Source organism: Caloenas nicobarica, chromosome 13 (assembly GCF_036013445.1).
Source record: "Caloenas nicobarica isolate bCalNic1 chromosome 13, bCalNic1.hap1, whole genome shotgun sequence".
Lineage (NCBI taxonomy): Eukaryota > Metazoa > Chordata > Aves > Columbiformes > Columbidae > Caloenas > Caloenas nicobarica.
The window spans coordinates 10334954-10348998 of NC_088257.1; the positions used below are offsets into that span (position 1 = coordinate 10334954).

General features: G+C 42.9%; 2 protein-coding genes across 3 annotated transcripts in view; both read right to left on the reverse strand.

Moving 5' to 3' along the window:
- Positions 1–5303, reverse strand: part of DDX46 (DEAD-box helicase 46) — a 22102-nt gene extending 16799 nt beyond the window's left edge. For both annotated transcript variants that reach the window (XM_065643752.1, XM_065643751.1), the window contains exons 1-5: positions 5204–5303; positions 2759–2944; positions 2345–2485; positions 615–732; positions 138–303 (exon numbers count right to left, since the gene is read on the reverse strand). In XM_065643752.1, the coding sequence (XP_065499824.1) occupies positions 138–303; positions 615–732; positions 2345–2485; positions 2759–2944; positions 5204–5220 (628 nt within the window). In that variant the 5' untranslated portion in view covers positions 5221–5303. The remainder of the gene's footprint in view (positions 1–137; positions 304–614; positions 733–2344; positions 2486–2758; positions 2945–5203) is intronic.
- A 226-nt stretch (positions 5304–5529) lies between these two features.
- CAMLG (calcium modulating ligand) lies at positions 5530–12492 on the reverse strand. Its single transcript, XM_065644099.1, has 4 exons — positions 12301–12492; positions 10488–10933; positions 9753–9818; positions 5530–8083 (listed from the first exon to the last, which is right to left on the reverse strand). The coding sequence occupies exons 1-4, from the start codon at positions 12464–12466 to the stop codon at positions 7892–7894; spliced, it is 870 nt and encodes a 289-aa protein (XP_065500171.1). The 5' UTR covers positions 12467–12492; the 3' UTR covers positions 5530–7891.
- Between the last annotated feature and the right edge of the window lie 1553 nt (positions 12493–14045).

Below are 14045 nucleotides of genomic sequence, written 5' to 3' on the forward strand. Positions count from 1 at the left end.
GAAGCCATGACCAGATTTAGGCTTCGTTATTTTATAGTTCACATTCTGAAAAGTAATTAAATGTTTTAAAGATAAGGTAATAAAAACGTCATTAGGAACAAAAGTATTTTAACTGTCATATATAAAAAGTTAAATACCATCATCATCTTCTAAACTCCATTTTTTCCCCTGCTTCATCTCTTCAATCTCTTTTTTCAGTTCTCCTATGTTTTCCATAGCCTTCTTGCGTTGTTCTTCCCTCCATTTCTCCACTCTTTCTTTTCGTTTTCTCATTTCTTCTTCTAGTTTATTCTGATCAAAATTCTATGGTAAAAAACAACCAAATAGTGAAAATTAACGGCCGCTGGCTTTAGCCAAATAGAACTGTTGTGTGAACATGCTGTATAAGACTGCACATCCACAAACTTATCACAAAAGAAGTGAAAAATACTAACATCAAATATAACATTTTCAAGATAGATTTATTCTTCATTACTGAAGAGAATACTCTCTCAGAGGGGGAATTTGTCCAGCTCTAAGAACAGGTTTTCTTTTGTCAATGCAGTTATCTACAACTAATTTAATTCCCAGTTTAAATTCTCTCTTTCAAATTTATCAGTGTTAAAAGCGTCTACCTCAGTGGCCACGGTATTTGTGGTAGCATCTTTATCTTTCTCTTCTTCTTTGTCGTCTTTGTCTTTTTTCTTTTCTTTGGAAACTTCCACACCATCTGTCCTTTCTTTAGATCTTGATCTAAAAAGTAAGATCAAAGATTTCTGAGAACATTACAGCTTTTCTCAGGGGGAGGATACACATGTGCTGGATAGAAACAGAACTATGAACACCATGTACAGGTTTATGTTTTCGAATACCTTACAAAGCTCACTGCCTCCCAGAGACCTTTCCATTTCATGGAAATATCCCCTTTGACTACCAGAGATGTAGTATCTGTTGCAAGCCACCGATTTACATGCTTTGATTCTGTTTTTCTCATTTCTTTACAGGGGGAAGTTGCAGACCTTATTTCCAGAACACACGATAGATACTCCAGTGGTTCTGCAGTTTATTTTACACCTCCTTGAAGACAGCAGTTAGAAAAGAGATACTAAAAAAATTCCTGTTTGTGGAACATCTAGAGAAAGGTAAAGTGATCTAGCCCCTTGCCATAGAAGTTTGAACAACGCCCTGAGCGTACAATACTGGCTGAAAGACATAAAACACCTCTCCCTGGGAAAAGCTACTCCTGTAACTCAATGTAACACGCAGACTTGCATTTAAAACAAAATGCATTTATCACAGATTTTATCATTCTGACTTGCTTCCATTTTTTTTTAAAGCATCCAAAACAAGCCAATTAAATCTCATTAAGCCTTTTTCATTGGGCTATTCTAATACAAACCATACGCCTATTTCAAAGGACTTTGTGATTCCAGCTTGTTACAATTTCTAGATTGTCATCAACCTGCTTATTCTTTGTACTGCTGTTACGACTTAGGGACTTCGCACTCATTTGACAATATAGCATTATTACACGCTGGTTTTAATTATATCTGAAGATTCCATTAAAATATATTGAAAAGAACATAACCTATATTCAGTTTTTATATGTTTCTGAAGCCAACATCTAAAGGAGTTCAAGCTCTTTAGTAATCCTATTTACTAGACATTTATTCAATTTTAAGTCCCTAAGACTGGCACTTGTCAAATCCAAACTGTTGCAGCACTAAGCACACCTACAGAATTCAACAAACTGCAGAGAAACAGGTGATGGCTTTACCAAAGCAGACTCCTCGAGCTTCTCTGAAGTGTTAACACTATATACTTTATTTTTCTGCACAAATATAATTTGAAAAAGCAGATTCCAAACTTTATTGGCTTACATTCTTTAGAACACTTTTTCTGCAAAGAATGGATGAAACATTGAGCTCAGGTGCAAACACTGGCACATTCAGCAGTTTAGAAATTCCTGTTACAGATGTCACCATGATGCCGCTTACAGATCCCGTATTGCTACCTTGCCCACATTTTAAAAAGTCCGGTACGTTTCCAAAGAAATAAAGCGCTTTATCTGAGAAAGAAAATGATACAGTGCATCACTGAGAACACTGAACCTCAGCAAATCTGGTAACTAAAACTTACTTATTCTCCAATAATTCACAAGTTTAAAGAAAGTTACACTTCAATATAATGTCTGTGCTAAAGAGCACCTGTACTTTATTAATTTGGGCATACACGCCAGAACACAAAACATTCCTTATTGATACTGGAATCTGAGATAACAAAGAAGCACTACAAAACTTTCAGAATGAAATTCGGTGTTAATTTTGTTACTATGACATTGACTGTCCTTAGAGAACACAAATACCTGTTTTCTGTTTTCCTGTTCTTGCTCGGACTGGAGGATCGAGACCGTCTACCTCTGCTTCTGCTTCTAGAGCGCCTCCTCTCGCGGCTCCGGGATCTTCTTCTCTCCCGGCTCCGTTCCCTTTCTCTACTTCTTGAACGTCTGCCACAGAACAAAATTGTATTTATTTAGCACGTGATCACAGTATAATTTTAGGCTGCTACTGAGGAACAGGTTGTAAAAGAAATCCAACAATCATCAAGAACACTAAGAGCTTACAAATTCCAGCAGCTAGAAACTGTTTAATAACTAAAAACACTAAGCATAGTGAAGTCTGTCATGAACAATAGCAAAGTAACTAATCATAGTGTAAGAACATCAATATTCAGATGACAGGCATTTTTATTTACTTTGATTAGAACTGATAACTCATACCTTTGACGCTTTCTGTCACGTGATCGAGACCGTCTCTTGTCCCTACTGCGTGACCTCTCACGTCTACGTTCTCGATCTCGACTTCTAGACCGTCTGTCTTCTCCACGTTTTCTTTTGTCAGACGGAGAACGACTTCTAGAACGGCTACCAGAGCGTCCACGTGACGCAGAGCGCTTACGATAATGCCTGCATCGTAAGTTCACAACAAAAGATGAACATGAGCATGAGAACAATTTGCAGTCGAAGGACATTTGTCATATTTAGGTGGACAGGCTAAAAAGAATTATTTATCCTGACTCCTTGGACCATTTAAATTTCTAAACATTTGTAATCATCTTGCCAAACTGATAAATATATGTATACTCTTAACAATGCTAAAATCAGAGGGATTACTTGGTCATATTTTTTGTTTTGGTGTTAGAGTACTACTATAAGCACATAATGAGAACACTAGAACACCAAGAACAATTTCCTTTTTGGAAATCCACAGACTTCCATTATACACAGGGAAAGACTAAGACCCTTTGAAGCTATCTCAAAATTTGTCAAAGAAATAAAACTGTTCTTTGTTGTTTTTTATACAATATATAATTTTTAGCCAGGTAAACTAGATAAATTATACCTCTGCTCAATGGAAAAGCTGCCAAAACATCATATATGGAAACATAAAACCCCAAGTCCAAGTGACAAGTGTACAAGTCACAGATGACTACGACCATCTCCTCTTCCTCCAATTCCTGATTTTCAATCACCACGTCAGAATAATTCCCTTGTTCAACCACCCGTAGCCCAGGACTCGCAGACCCTTTCTCCTGACACGCTTGGCAAGCAGGAAGAAGCACCAAGGGCAAGACCTCAGGCCCCCCACCTCTTTCTTTTCCTTCCATCATTGCCACCCAGGGTTGTATTACACCAGTATCAGCACTAAAAATAATACAGTTTATTTCAGCAAGTTGGTGTATTTAGGTATCGTGTACATTTGGAATCAGTACAGTAGCAGCATGATATCCAGCAGTATAACTGAATCCAAAACACATCTGTGTTAGTACCTCTAATTTCTTTCTCATCTCTGTCACAAAATGTCATGAGATCTGCTCCATACTCCCTCCTTTTCTAAACTTTTTTTTTTTTTTTTTTAACATTTTTTCCTACAGCATGCAATAAAACTGAGTGTATGGTTTCAGGTTTCAAAAGCCCTAGTCCGATGAATATTTCCAACTCCACCACATGCAGCCCACCCAATTCATCTCCACCCACAATTCATTCTCACCCTCCTATTTCTTCACTTTTAAAAATTTTGTAGGTATTCAAATAGAAAATTAATACAAGTTGAAACCCACTTCTTACATTATTTTTAGCCCAAACAGAAAAAGCTTGTATTTATCAGAAGAGTGGCTGAACTGTGATAAACAAGGGAGTCCTGCTCGCTTGAGTGCCAGCACTTTGGCGTTCAGTTCCCAGGAGATTTTGCAGCCTGAGTCTCTAGCGGTGTCCTGTTGGCAACAGTTCATTCGCTAGCTACTTCAAAACTAATTTAGACATACCTATGGGGGGACCCAGCTCTTCACCGGATCATTAATTTGAACCTAAGGTGGTTATTAAAATTTCAACTCATCTGCCCCTCTCAGTATAAATCTCAATTACGGATCTAAGGAGGCTGTAACAGTGTGGGGACAACTGCATGCGAGGACTATTCTGTCACAGCTGCAGTGTTAAAATCTGATAGTTAAAATAGGAAATAAAGACATATGCCACAACAGCACTTGTAAATTATGGAGTCGGTTTAAAGCCTGATAGGTGTGAGCAGCTCCAAATCATCTGGCAGCACAGGCTTGGCCCGAAACACACAGAAGTGCACGGTCCCGTTACTGCTGAGTTAATTACAGCACCTCATCAGGTGTTTGTACAAGCTACGAGAGGACAAGAGACACGTGATCCTGCATAAACTTCAAAAGAACCAGCAAAACCGTCTAATCCAGGTCAAAAACGCTACCCGACTAGTGATGCCATTGCTATCGATTTTTAAAAGGCAGCGAAGTCCAGGTGGGCCCGGACAGGCTCGGGGGGCCCGACGCCCCGCACCGCAACCAGGCGCTTTATCCCCGCGTCCCCCCGCGCAAAGCCCGAGCGGCTCCGGACCCGCGGCCACGGCGGCTCCTCCGAGCGGCGGAGGGAACGGGCAGCGCCCGGGGCAGCGCAAAGCCCCTCAGGGCGCCTCGGCCGGGCGGCTGGAACGGGCTCTGAAGCCCGGCCCGGAGCCTCGATCCACCTCAGAGCGAGCTGCTCGCCCCCGCGCCGGGCCCGGGCCCTGCCGCGTTGGCCCCGCCGCCCTCAGCGTGCCCGCCACCGCCCTTTGTTCCCCCCACGCAGCCACCCGCACCGGCCCGAGGGAGCCGCGAGCCCCGGCGCGGGCCAAGCCGGTGACGGCAGCCCCGTTGCCCTCACCTGGACTCCCGGCCCATGGCGGCGGCGGCGCGGGCCCTGCGCTAGACGGCGGCGGCCATTCCGCGCCTCAGCGCCCGGGACGACGAGAGGCGCGGCGGGAAGCTGCCGCCCCCCCGCTTCCGGCCCGCCGCCCGCCTGCCGCGCCCCCTGGCGGCCGGAGGACGCAGAGCCGGGGCGGGGCAGCAAAAACCGGGCAGGAACGGGCCGCGCGCGCAGTCCCGCCCATCGCACCCGCCCGGGGCTGCCCAGGCGGGATTCCCGGCGCGCGGCGCCTGTGGCGGACACAACCCCCCTCCCCAGCCAGGACAAACCGCCAAGGAAGGGGGTAACAAATATACTTTTAATAGAAAACAAACACTTTGGCAAGAAACGTTAAATATAATTATGTACATGAACAGAATAAGTTAAAAACGGAATAAAAGGGACAAATTCCTTGACCAAAGGTGAGGAAGCGCCAGCCCCTCCTGGCACCGAGCCCGTTCCAGGGAGGTTTCCTCCAGCCCACCCTGAGCTCGTCGGACAAAAATAAGCGTTTATGGGCCGAAAAGTTCCAGGTCAGGTCTCACAGCAAGATTTCTGTCACTGCTTGAGAAGAAAACCCACTCCAGCTTGCTTTGCAGAGCTGAATGAACACACAGCAGGTGGGGCAGCTCTTTCCTTAGCATTTCATTCATTGGGATTAAAATCTTCACACTGAGGATTAAAAAAAACATTGCCTTTGCAGGTGTTAGTAGCCAGTATTCTTGCAATTTATTTGTATTACTTTTGGGCATATAGAGTCAGAACAAGTCTAACTTTTGAGCAAACTCATTTACATATCTCAACCTTAATTTAAATGACAGCTATTTCAATTCGCTGAAGTTCCTAACACAAATTTAAAGATTCCGAATAAATAATTGTGCTAATAGACCTAAATCAGAATCTTCTGCAGCCCAGCCCTGGACAACTGTAACACGATACGTACTGTAAAATAATCAGTAAAAAAGAAAATTGTCAAATCAAAACATAGGCTTTTTGTTTTCATGCAACAAACAAACATATATTTAACTTAGAGGTTAGACATGCAGTGCTAAAATTAAAGCAGGAAGCTTTAGCAGAGAAGATTAAGCAGAAAGCAGGGCTATTTACTTTAACAAGGCATAATCAAACATTTTTGCTCCCTAAAAAATTTCTGCAAATACCAACAGAAATAGGTGTTTCTCTATGTTAAAAAAAAGCATTGGCCTAGATTACCTGAAAGTCGAAATTCTAAACAGAAAACTGCAAGTTGAAAATAATAGCAAATTTAGCTTCAATAGAAATCTTCACAGATTATCATTGTTTAAGCTACATGGAATGACACTCCCTCTCAGCGTGCAAAATTCACAAGACTGAAAACTAGAGCAGTTTGCTACTTCATGACTGCGTCCAGTGACAGGATTCATCTGCATTTGTCATTATTTCACCTGTGTGGCTGGACATCCACAGAACAAAATACAAAGCACTATTGTCCCTTCATACATAGATCTTCATGTGGGAGTCAACTCAAAGCACTGGTTTTTATTTCACTGTCTCTTGGAGTATTTAGGATTTAAAGAGGAATGGCTACTGTGATTTCGCTGGGCCAATTTCCAAAACACACCAAAAAAATTAAGATAAATAGCTCTGCTGAATCAAAGGCTGTATGCTGTTGGGTTGTAGCATTACATAGCAGGAGCAGAACTCCACAATTAAGATCCTGTTTACATGCAAATGTCTGGTAATAAACAGAAACAAACTGCAGAAATTAGTGTCAGATTAAAAGTTGTCTTATGCAATCTGGGAAGGAGCTAGAAAAAAACCAAAAATACTTCCCTTGGCAGTTTTAGTCTACTAGAGCAACCATCTGATGCTGCAGGTTTGTTGCCAACGTATACAAGTTTCTCCTCATGAAATGAACTGTTAAAATAAAGACATCAGACTGAAAACACATGTGTGAGCTACACTAGGACTAGGCTGCTGGAAACTCACAAACAGGTGAGATTAACAATTTTGTTTCTTCCTGCTTTTTGATTAATGACATTTGTGAGCAACAGGACTTTGTTGTTGGTTTTGCTTAGCTGTTTTGCATTATAATCATCAAATGAAATTAATCACAATCACAACAAATTATGTATAGCAAGGCAAGGATTAGGACAACCAAGTGGCATGTTTCACCAACATTCTCCAGAAGCAGCTACTTCGTTCAACAGTCTGAATTTGAATGACAGAATACAGGGATTTCTTTTATTGAGAGCTTGCTTAAAAAATGGGAACACCACAAAATGAGCAGTTCTTATTAGCTATAGTGATACTGGAGATATATAGATATATATATATGGTTTTGCTGAAAGGAATCCTCTTTGTTCTCACTGAAAAGAACAAAGGCAGCTTTGTAAATGTTTATGAAGGAGGGTGAGAAGAGTAGCATTAACTAAACCAAAGAAATAATCCACTGACACTTGCATCCTATTCTTCACATTTGTAACAGGCAGACACAGTATTTAAATAAACTGAACCAATGCAACTGGCAGTCTGGGAACCTGCTCTTCCTTTCCCAAGATGGCTCCTTTCAAGCATTTGAACAGGTAAGAATTTTAATGAAGGTTTAAACCTGTCTGCAGAGTCAGACATTAAAGGAATACAGTCCAGAAAGCTTTAGTGTAACTATCGTGTTGAATTCTACAGCCATCATGGTACTTCAGAACCAAAAACCAACGTAAGTTCATGGCAAAAGATAAAAGTAAAGAAATAGACACAAAGGTCTGTGAAAACATCTCCCATTTTGCTGTAAGTGTCCATGGAGCGACTTATCACTTCTGCAGGGATTCCAGACAGTAAAAGGGCAGCAGTTAGTACTGTTGTTTTCACCTTCTTCTCACACTAAAAGAAAACAAAACAAAACACAACAATATGAAGTTAGTTCCTCTGTTATAATTCAATTCTGCTTTAAGGTGTTGTGTCCATTTCACACCTAGCCAGGCATGTTCCAGATTCATTGCTACGAGCAGCAGGTGTGGACTCATTCTCTCCAGACAGGCTCCTGGATTCACAGCACTTAGCCCAGCTACACACTGAAGCTGTGATGGATCCAGCAGAGCCAAGTGAGAGCCTGGTTAACAGCAGATAAAATTTACCACAGATAATATGTCTACTTCATGCTGGCACTCCAAGCAGGCTGTGAAGCGCAGCAGCTTCTGCATGAGTGGGAAGAGTCCCAGACAAGGGTAACTTGGGTGTAAGAAGGCAAGTCAGGCATCTGCACGGGCAGAACAGGATTAATCTCACCACACTGCTTGGCAAAGGATACTGCTACTTTTCTAATACAGAAAAATTATTTAGAACTGAAAACCAACTGTTCCTTTCTATTTTAGTAAGACTCTACTTGGTAGTTTTATCCTTTCAACTCAGAAATGCCCCCAAACCCTTTTGAAAGCTGTTCTTCTGTCCTTAAGATGACGAATCCCAAGGATGGGAAGTCTGACAGGCAGGAAAAGATGATAGTGGCTGAAAAGGTTGGTAATTTGATGATACTTGCTGGATATCTTGATTTAATCCAATCTAAAGTTTTCAAAAATCTTTCTAGGTTTCATGAGAGAAAAATTAAGGATAACACGCTGATGGAGCTCATCTGAGTATAAGTGCAGTAAAAGCAAGTTGTGGAAAGGAACCAACTCTTTAAATGCTGAAACTGAAGAGCTGATTTTTAAAACAATAGAAACAAGATCAAGATGATCTAGCAGATAAGCTACTACAAGTCTAAGGGTAATTCTAGTGTTTCGTGTTTTGACACATCAGCTTAGAATGCGTAATGTGAAGTTTAGTTTTGAATTAGATACTTAACTACGCAAGAACCACTGATTTATTCTGACATGCTACAGCTAATCTATTTTTCCTTTTTAAATGCAAATGTTTGCTTTCAAGTACGGATTGAGCATCATTCAAACCCCCTTTGCACTGCAGACCTGACAAGTCATTAACCAAACAAATACTTCAGCACAATTAACTGGTGTAAATATACAAAGCAGGTGATATAGCAAATCTTGCTAATAAGCAGCAAGGTTCACACACGAAGAAATGTCTTATTTCAAGTTGCCATTCAAACTGATACTAGCAATGGAACACAGAGCCCTTAAAACCGAAGGACTGTCTCATTTTTTAACAAACACTCTCCCAAATTTCGTCCATGTATCACATGCAAAACAGCTGTTGACAGAGCAAGCAGTAACCACAGAAAAGCATGACCTACAAGACAAAAAAAAAAAGTTTCCCAAATGCATGAATGAACTAACTGGCTTTCCTGGTCATGTGCTTTTAATTAGGCTACAGCTAAATAAGTTGCTAGTATACATTTTCACAGCAACTTTAAAAAAGATTTGGACGAAATCCGGGTAGATTAAAAACTAGTATAGACTATCAGCATTTGGTAACTCCCAATTCTACAGTTTAAAACAAGGGAAGAATACTTCACATGCGTTGGTTCTAAAACAAGACAATCTAAGCACAAGTTCAAATTAAACATTTTAAATCTAATTCTGAAAAAATACCTTACCTTTGGAAAGTACTTGGACAGTCCCATGTAAGCAAGTTGTAGAGTAAGAAATGGTGCAAATATTGACTGAAGGAACATAAAAGAATATACAAAAATTAACTTGGTCAGAAGTAACAGCAAAGAAAACACAGAAATTTAATGCTTCCCAAGTCATAAAAGAAAATTAAGCAGGTAAAAAATAATTTGTGGACAATAGCAACAGTATTCTTGAATACTACAAACCTAAGTAGACAAGTTACATGTCAAAAATAACCTTCTGCCTTACTAGAGCCTAAAAACCTGAAATTGCAGAAGCGTACAGCAGTGTGTAAAAATGAGCCCAGTGATCCCAGAGGTGGAAGGCTGTACCAGCCACACACTTCTGCACGATGTACTGGCAGACACCCTGAATACTGAGGAACTACTTTTCTCAGAAGACTGATAATTGAGTAGGATCTGCTTATAGTGGGACAACTATTGTTCTTACTCTATTATTCTTTCATAGACTCCAAACTAGAAGTGCAGTTGACTCATGCTCACAAAGACAGGAATAAACTTGCACGAGACTTAAGCTGCAATAACTATTCCAGTGCTTCTACCAATCAAACACTGTTTTATACAGTTGTTGGAAATGTGAAGAGTGGCTGAAGTTCCCAGTCACTGCTGATAGATTTCACCCCTAAATAAAGAGTATTTCACAGTAAGTTTGCAGTTAACTAGCAAAACAAAATAGGATTGTTTTTTCCCTGAACTCACCAAGTACTTGCACACAAAAGCCCTGACTGTGATGGCAAGCAGAGCACATCCCACCAATCTGAAAATGCGGAAAGAGTCAAACTCCTCCACCGCATTCCCATTCTCTTGGCTTGGCTTCTCATTCATCAGCTGGTTCCTCAGCTTCAGAGCTTCATCAAATCTGGATAAGTACTGGTCTAATCCACGTCTAGGTGGTCGCGGTGCAGCTTCAGATGGCAGCTCTGCTCTGTGACGGTGACGGAGCTCGCTTGTACCCTCACTGATAAGCTCTGGAGTTTTACTGAAGAAGTCCTTATCCCCTACCACGCTGCCTCCATGGTCAGCTGCACCAGCCACATTACAGACAGAATCACCAAGAACTATTCGCTTGGAAACTGAAGGAATGGGAAGGGAGTTTGATATATCTTGTTCGTGCTGAAGTTTTGATTCTGTGTGACTTTCATCATCTAAAGAAGAGAAATAAAAATACAGAGTTATGCTCACCGGCCACAAGGAACAACACTTTAGCCATACTGGACTGAGGTCCTGGGTTGATGTCTCCACTTCCAAAGTGAAAGCACAGATTTATTATTAATAAACGTGCTAATTATTAATCACAAAGCCATTTGACATACCTGAATAGAAGTAATCGTATTATAAAAAGAAATGGGTTCAGCTGATACACAACCTGTTTGTGTATCAAAGGAAAGGTTTACACACACACATCACAGATGATGATAATGAAAAGGGAAGAGCACGGAGTGGACTAGACTTAAATGCTCATCAGCTTCACCCAGATTATGCTTTTATACAACTAGACTCGGCACGCTCCTGTCTCACTTCCGCCAGCCTACAAAGAACCCTGCACATACCACTCTTCAGAAATGGCAGAGACATGAGACAGCAAGCTGTGCAAGTCAGGTTGGAAGCTGAAGCTGTCAGTCAGCAAAGGAGAAATGAAAATACTGGACTTCCTCAAGCAGCAACATTGCATGCACAAGAGGAAAGATGTTGCAAATACAGGGAGCAATGTAAAAAAAGACAAACATTCAAAGAAAATGAGTCACACAGAAGGAATATTAGAGTGAGAAATGTGCAGGCAATAGAAGAAGTGTACTTTGGCTTGTTCTCCATTGTCAGAGGCAAAGCAGCATTAACTTGTATTAAACCTGAAGGCCTCATCTTACAGCGAAGGAAGTGATGCCAGAGAAGACAAACCGAATGGAGGGGCATGCGGAACAGGTCTGGTCCAACACTTAAGGAGTATTTTTCAGCATTAAAGCAGACTAATTCATGGCTTATGGGCATCCTTGTAAACTGAAATCTGAGACCTCTTTCCTGTCAAGCCAGTCAGCCTCCTCCAAGTATGTGCAGAAATACAAATAGCCAACTTATAAATCTGCAAGAAAATGCTGCATGCCAACCGCAAATAAACTATGACTGATTATTATCCAAATGCAAGAAAACTTTGATATCAAACACAACTATGGAAGGAAACAGTTACTGAATGAAAACGTGGGGGAGGGTCATCATTTCTTCAGCTAAGAAAAACCACTTGAAGTGCCAGGCTGTCCACTCGCTGCGTGTGCACAGCAACAGGCCCGTGACCTGATCTCGGCACATTTCTGGTGGCATTTGGGTTTTACCCGCGGGTCTCTCGAGAAGCTCGGGCTTCACTTAAAGCATCGCTGAAACGAGAGATCGCGCTGGGAAGGCAAACAGCAGCCGCTCCCGTCCCACGGGGAGCGGCTCCGGCAGGAGGAGGCCGCCGCCGGCCGCCACCGCCAGCCCCACGGCCGGGAGCCCTCACGCCGCCGCCTGTCACAGGGCTCACCCTTGCCCGCCGCGGGCCGGTGGAAGCCCATGATGCGGTTGATCCGCTCCTCCGAGTTCATCAGCAGCTTCCTCCGCCGCAGCTCGGCTCGGCGCTGCGAGGCCGAGGGGCCAGCGGGGGCCCCCGGGGGCGCGGGCACCGCTCCCGCCCCGCCACCGTCCTCCATCCCCGGCGGAAAAGGCCGCGGCGTTATCTCAGCGCCGCACAATGGGGCCGCCCCGCCTCAGCGCGCAGGCGCTAGCACCCTCCAGCCGCTGAAGCAGACGCCGCCATCTTGCGCAAGGGCAGAACAACGGGCCAGGCAGGGAGTCGCTTTCACTAGCCGTGCTCTCTGACAGTACGGTGCCCGCATTAAAGATGGCCGCTCCGGCCTCGGAAGTGACATTACGGCGCGAGAGGAGATGGCGTCTGCGCAGTGAGGGGACGGGAATGGCGAGAGCTGAGGCGGCGGCGGGGGAGACTCGGCGCTGACAGAAACCTGACTGAGAGCGTCAGTCAAGGCGAGGGGTTTTGCATGGCTATAGGAAAAGCAAAGCAGCAGTGACGTGACGCCGTCCTCCGAGGGCGAGCGGCGGCCAGCTTCTTCCTTAATTGGCTTGAATTCTGGTTTCAGTAAACCTGGCAAATCCGCCTTGTGTTCAGTGAGGAGAATCTGCTTAACAATGCGATATAAAAACTAGGGCAGGGTGGTAACATTTTCCTTATCGTACAAAGAGACGAGAGCAGTGTTCTATATAGAAACATACAGTATTAGAATAAGCAAAAATGCATGTTTCTAGCCAAAGTTGTATTTACCTAACACTCTACAAAATTGTGACCATGCAGAAGCAGCAGAACATCAGAGGTGTTCAGAACGGCAAATCAACAGAGTTCAAGTTCCAGCACACGATGTTCAGCAGAGCAGCACACGGAGGAGCAGGCCTGGGGGTGGAGATTTGCTGTTGGAAAAGCTGCGAGTGCTGCTGTACAGCCGAATTTGGGAAATTAATCTGTCATCTCTGGGCACGCTCCAAAGGAGGGAAGAGAATATGCTGCTTATTGGAGTGCCAGCAAACAGATGTTTTCACGTGTACATGAAAGGGATCCTAACATAGGAAAGTGCCTTCAGGGAGCTGCTGGGCAGCACGGGGCCGCTTCCCAAAGGCTGTTCCCCATATGGTGTCACTGCACAGCTGTTAATACATTAAGCATCTGAAGGGATTGACTGTGGATACTGAGCAGAAAAAAACCAAGGAACAAGGACCGCTCAAGGATTCCAGAATTACCATAACACTATAAACCAGGAAAGATCTCCAGTTATTTCTACCAAGATACAGTTGGTGTAATATTCATATTTATGTACAATAAAAAGTCCATTACACCTCTAATTGCGTTGACAAAAAGTGATAAAACCAGGCTGCAGTATTCTTCCCTTAGCTGAACATTCTGTGGCTAACACACATAGCGAAAGCACCCGAAAGCCAAACCAAATGAAGACAGTGACATGGATCAATACTTCAAATTAATTACCTTAACATCCGCGACACTGAACAACTTGCACTCCATAACTCCCAGACTGCACCACAGGCACTTCCATTAGAAGCAAGACTCGGCTTCAGGATCCTGTTCTTGAATTTCCACAGACTGGTGCCAGGATGGAACATGTGGCCGCTAATGAAATTCAGCAGCAGCAGGACAGAGGTGGTTACACATATTGGGGAAAACCTTTGTATTGACAAGTCCAATTAGTATTTCTATGATACTAA